Below are 5,954 nucleotides of genomic sequence, written 5' to 3'. Positions count from 1 at the left end.
TGGTGTGTAGTGGAGTGAGTGGATGAAACAAGTGTGTGGATCCTTTCTCTTGATGACCAAATTGTTCATTGCTTTCATGCCAGTAAAACAGAGTGAGCTGAATGAATGAATGAATGAGTGATCAGCCATATGTCCAATAGTATTTACAACACATTCTGTCATGTTTGTAGGGCAGCTTGAAGTACCAGCAGATTATTCACTTAATAGCAGAGGTTCTCAAAGTGGGATCCAGGGACCCCAAGGGGTCCTTGAGGGGGTCCCAGGGGGTCCCCAGCAAAAAGGAGAATAATTTATTTTCACTATAATTCCATCCATAAGTAACACAATGACAGAATATATTACTATTTTGGTCATGGGTTTCATTAACTTGATGTAATAAAACAACTAAACATAAAAATCTTATCAGACGGGGGACCCTGGGACAAAATCTTATCAAATGGGGTTCCGTGGTCTAATTTGTGTCAGTTTAGGGGCCCTTGACATGAAAAGGTTGGAGAATCACTGCCTTAGGTCTCCCAATAAATGTAAAAGAAGCACTAAAGCTGCGTTCACAACGACCTATTAAAGTTTTTCACTGGCATCGAGTTTACATACAAAGTCAATGCAAACGAGCGATTGAGCGTATAGTCGCCCGGGAGAAAAATCGCTGGGCGTCCGAGCGGCAGAGACAGAGCAATAGGGAGAAAATACACTCGTCGCCCGAGATGAAATATCCCAACTCGAGCGAAAATACGCTGGCATCAGTCGCTCGCTGTTCAACGCTGATTGGCTGCCGTGTGAGAGCGAGTCAAGGATCACACTGGCTTGGAACAAACCGCTGGTTTATTGTGTGGCAACAAACCGCATTGACAGGCTGACATGAAGTGAAGTCTGTACTACCGGTATGGAGCTCGCAAGGGGAGCACGCTGATAGGCTTAGCTTGTAAACAACGACAGGGGCTCGTAGTGGACAAATATCATGACATTGCGTAACGTTATATCCCCCACATGTCCGTCAATTCTTGTGCCTGTTGATGAGCGATTTAAACAGAGCGACAGAGCGATTCCAAAGGGTTGAATCAAGCGACAGAGCGAAAAATAAATATCTCGGTGTGAACAAGAATGATCTCTGTCTCAGGCAACTGCGCCTGAGTAATAGTATGGACAATAATTTAGAATTGGAGCACTTTGGCTGGACAATTATTTTTTCAATGTAAATAACTGAATTTTGAAAACTACTAGATTACAGTAGGTGGCGGTATGCACCTTAATAGTTGGTTTGCAATCTGCCAATAAACGCAAAGAAGAAGAAGAAGAAGAATGATCTCTGTGAATGATACATAAAGATGACTTATCCTTACATGTGACATATGGACCGTCATCAGGTCGTCTTCCTCTGCAGAGCCAGGGGCGACGGCATCGGTTCGCCTCAGGACGCCGGTCCCAGGGCGAGCTCTCCTCTGTGGGTCAGCGCCGGCCTCCTGCAGCCTCTCCGCCCCGTCGGGCTGGTCCAGCGAGGGGGGAGGCGAGTAGGAGCCCACCCCCTCCAGAGACAGATTCATGGAGCACTCGTTGGAGAGCCGCAGCCTCATGCTGCGCTTGAAGCGGTGGCGTTTATTGGAGGCGCCGTGGTGCGAGTGTTGTTGCTGCTGAGGAAAAGACACGGCTCTTTAGCGGAGACAACGCGTCACCTAACAAGATCCACCGGTAAACGTCACACTTTTTCAGGAAACAAAACAACAAAATCTTACTGGCATAGACGTTTTAAATGGTTCTTATTGATCTAGTGTCATGAAACCTTTCTTGTTCTATAGGCCAGTGGTTCATAAAGTCGGGTCCAGGGACCCCCAGGAGTCCTTGGGGGGGCGGGGTTCCAGGGGGTCCCCAGCAAAAAAGGGGATAATTTAGTTTCACTATACTACCAAGTAACACAATGACAGAATGCTACTTTGGTCGTATCATGTGGGGGACCCTGAGACTGAATTCTATCAAAAGGGGGTCCGTGGTCTAATTTGTGTCAGTTTAGGGGTCCTTGAGAACCACCGCCATAGAGGAGCACGAGAACCTTCAATCAGTGGTTCCTCGAGACCCAGGGTACCACTGGTTTTCTGTCCAGCTCGATAATGGGCGGCATCAGCTGGCATCTCAGATCTAAAATCAGCCCAGCTGTTAGACAGCCAGAACGAAAGCGTCAGTGCTCCAGGTCTTGGGAACCACCATTGCTTATGAGTCTGTCACAGGACAGCACAGCAGTGTCGTGAGGTGACGCCTCAGATGTTTGCCACTAACCTCCAGTTGCAGGAAGAGCGGGTTGATGAAGCAGAGTTTGCCTTGTCTGCCTCGGGCCAGCAGGGTCAGGCTCGCCTGGTCCTGACTGGTACCGGTCGACGCCAACTGGTCCAGCGGTCCGTTCTGCATGTCTGACGCACTTGGAAAGTTCCAGAACTCTAGGAAGAGATTCAGGAATTTAAGTAGATGTCAACTTTTGAGTTGAGACACCTATACAGGCATGCCCATTGGGGTGTCTATTTCTAATAGCTTAACCCAGAGAAATCAAGGTGTCGCATTTTTCAACATCACTATATCAGTGTCTAATTAGTTGGGATACTTTGGTAATTGGTATAATTATTAACACATGAGATTGGTCCATGTTTAGTAGTCTCCGCCTCAAGCCAGTGATGATGTTAGTGGTAGTGCTTCTCAAAAAATGAAGACCACATTTTTTCCGTAAAACGTGATGCTTCCTAGATGTCCCCCCCCCCTTTACTAAAGAGCATAAACAGGTTTGAGTCATTTTCCCATCAGGCATTCACTCATTCCACCATGCCATCGCTGAAGAACAGCGCCCTCCTCTTGTTTGGTGCCATTTAATCAATCCAGCAGATCCTCAAGCTCCAACCCAGTGACACAATGTCAAATGCAGTGGAGAGGAGAGGCCAGGTAGAGGCCAGGTAGAGGCTGACAATCTTCTTGCTTGTTTGCATACAGTAACAATACTAATGTCTCAAAAGGTATGTGGTAATGATTCACTGATGTTACACTAGAATTAAGAGTGCTACACGTAGTTCTCTACCTTGTCCCATATGTGAGATGGCCTCCAGCTGCCTGTGGGACGTGGCTTTAGCAATGGCCTCCGGTAGCTGCAGCGGGAAGGGCAACACATCCCTGCAGACAGAAGCAATCAAACTCATGGCACGTGTGATGGAGAATGAGCTTCAGCTAGGTGCTACTGTGGAAAAGGGTTCTAGCTGAAGCTGAACGACGTTAGGCGTTAGCTAATACCGCTAAAATGCTTTACCTGCTGACGCAGTAGAAGGCCACCAATCGACACAAGTCGGGGAAGCTGAGTGCGGAGCTCTCCAAGGCGAAGGCTGGTTATAGAACAGAGAGAGTTTGATTGACAGCTGTGGAGGCAGACTTGTTCAAATTGAACAGGGAGTTTAGTAGTTTGTGAGTAATTGGGACGGATCCATACTCTTCCTCCCCCATCAATTGACTATTGACTGTGAGAGCGACACGATACCATAAACAGTGATCATTGTAAGTGTGTTGCTAGTAGCTGTGGGTGGTTAAAGCTATAGTGCATAACATTTCTAGTGCAGAACTTTTGTCTCCCCCTGCTGGCCGCTTCTCATAGTGAGAGTACGCTGCATTGAGGTGGTGTTGGAAAAATGAGATCCCCACCGCTTGCTTTGCTCTTCGGTGTCAGAAACAGCTATCAACGTGTTGTTTTCAACGCTCTGAGCAATAACATACAACACATCTTCTTTGCAGCGTCCATGTTGTTTCCACATTACGACTTAAAAGCTCATGAATGAACACACCAAAGTCTGAAGAACGACTTCCCACCTCGAGAAATGCGACCATCCGAGGAGTACAAGAATGCGGCATGCTGCCGTAGCCTACTCGGTCAATACTGGTTTGGCTGAAAAACAGTGGATTTATTATTTTGAGCGTCACACAACCCCCGTGAAATGACTCGTTTCACGATCAGAATTTGATACATTTGCTCCGATAACATCTGGAAAGTCTAGAAGTGCCGCACGATTTAATTATATTATCCACATTCCAGTTAGCAGAGGGCTACCTGGAAGTTAGCTGGCACAGTCTCTGGTGGGCATGCTCCAGGCCAGCGCAGGAATGTTGCCGCAGACCACAGATAAGAGACAGTCCCCATGTCTGGGAACGCCCATACAGGCTCTAGGACGCCCACAATAGACGCTGGGTTAGCTGGCTCAGCCTGGCTGGGGGCGTGGTCAGGGTGGGGTAAAAACCCCAGTTCTATCCATTCAGCAAAGTTAGAATCTAGCTGATAGCCCAGCCCAGGCAGACACGATCAGGGATTTAACCACCGCAGTAAACGCACATCTGAGCAGACGTCTTGTGTTCTGCTCTAGAACTCCCAAACCTGTAGTTTAGAGCCGCAGCACCGTCTTTTGGTGAGTCAGCCCATGAGATATATCGGTGGTTTTACCCCACTCGCGCGCCAGCCGTTTCACATTTTGTGGGCGTTCCCAGACATGCGGACTTGTCTCTATTGTAAACTCCGGTCTAGCGTGGAATACTCACTGGAGTTGTCCTCGCAGATGAAGCACTCCTTCACAGAGGAGACACTTCTATCTCCAGAAACTCTCAGACACAGAACCTTCCTCTGAGAGGAGCTGCACTTACGCACCAGAAAGGTCTAGAAGCAGAGAAACAAGAAGAAAACACATCAATGTTACTGTCTTTTTCTCTATGTTTTCTCATTAATCTTTCAGGTGAAGGCACAGGAGGAACAAAATAGCACAAGCTACAAGCATGAAAATAATAGGCTAGTTATATCAAAGGAGATAGATAAAAGTTTATAGTCCAAACCTATATCTCCCTGTTGATGGTATCGGTGTTCCTAATTAAGGATAAACAGATCGAAAAGCTCAGTCACTGAGTAAAAGTTGCATTGATCTAAGTGTGCAGGGGTCGCTTCTTCTAGACCAATGTTCTTGTCAAAAGTAAAGTTCTGACTTTGGTGAAGTTCAACCACAGTTTTCTTTTTTCGGGCGGCATTAGCTCAGGAGGTAGAGCTGTCGCCTGGGAATCGGAAGGTTCTCGGTTCGAGGCTGGCTCCTCCCGGCAGTGTGCCGAAGTGTCCTTGAGCAAGACACTGAATCCCAAACTGCTCCCGACGAGCAGTTAGCGCCCTGCATGGCTGCAGATGCCGTCGGTGTGTGAATGTGTGAATGTGAGGTATTCATGTAAAGCGTTTTGGGTAGTCGATAGACTATATAAAATGCGCTCTATAAATAGTCAATTTACCATTTACCATATCACCACCAAGCTTGAGAGCTTTCAGCGAATTTGTAAGTAATTGTAACAAATTTAAATTTTATGTAGGAGGGTTGGTAAAATTGACACAAACTTGAAACTTTTAAACTTTTAAAATTGAGATACTGTTCTGAACTTCCAATTATTGTGGAAAATGGGAGACTGTGTACAACTACAAATCGCTGCCATCACTTATTGTATTCCTTTAATTGCCCGGGCAACATGATTGGTCCTCACCCCAACAGGCTCTCTCAGCAGCATATAGAGGGCGGAGTCTTGGTTGAGTGACAGCTGCAGCCAGACGGAGTGCGTGACGAGCAGACGGTCCAGAACACTGAAGGCCCTGTGGGAGCCTCGCTGGGGGCCGACCGCCTCCTGCATCTTCAACACAGGCAGAGAGACATCAGGTATCACACACGATCATTACAGACATCAGGTATCACACACCGATCATTACAGACATCAGGTACCACACACCGATCATTACAGACATCAGGTATCACACACCGATCATTACAGACATCAGGTACCACACACTGATCATTACAGACATCAGGTATCACACACCGATCATTACAGACATCAGGTACCACACACTGATCATTACAGACATCAGGTATCACACACCGATCATTACAGACATCAGGTACCACACACCGATCATTACAGAC

At 47.0% G+C, this 5,954-nt stretch overlaps 1 protein-coding gene across 1 annotated transcript in view; it reads right to left on the bottom strand.

The window, feature by feature from the left end:
- The window catches only part of rin1b (Ras and Rab interactor 1b), a gene marked incomplete at both ends in the record, with an annotated part of 32,356 nt that extends 26,692 nt beyond the window's left edge, over window positions 1-5,664 (bottom strand). The window contains 6 exons of the mRNA XM_083640507.1: window positions 1,341-1,645; window positions 2,265-2,426; window positions 3,053-3,144; window positions 3,278-3,350; window positions 4,549-4,663; window positions 5,521-5,664. Coding sequence (XP_083496633.1) covers window positions 1,341-1,645; window positions 2,265-2,426; window positions 3,053-3,144; window positions 3,278-3,350; window positions 4,549-4,663; window positions 5,521-5,664 — 891 coding nt within the window. The remainder of the gene's footprint in view (window positions 1-1,340; window positions 1,646-2,264; window positions 2,427-3,052; window positions 3,145-3,277; window positions 3,351-4,548; window positions 4,664-5,520) is intronic.
- Window positions 5,665-5,954: the final 290 nt, after the last annotated feature.

This window comes from Poromitra crassiceps, assembly GCF_964638095.1.
Source record: "Poromitra crassiceps genome assembly, chromosome: 7".
In the NCBI taxonomy this organism is placed as follows: domain Eukaryota; kingdom Metazoa; phylum Chordata; class Actinopteri; order Beryciformes; family Melamphaidae; genus Poromitra; species Poromitra crassiceps.
This window is presented reverse-complemented; position numbering and strand designations above follow the sequence as displayed.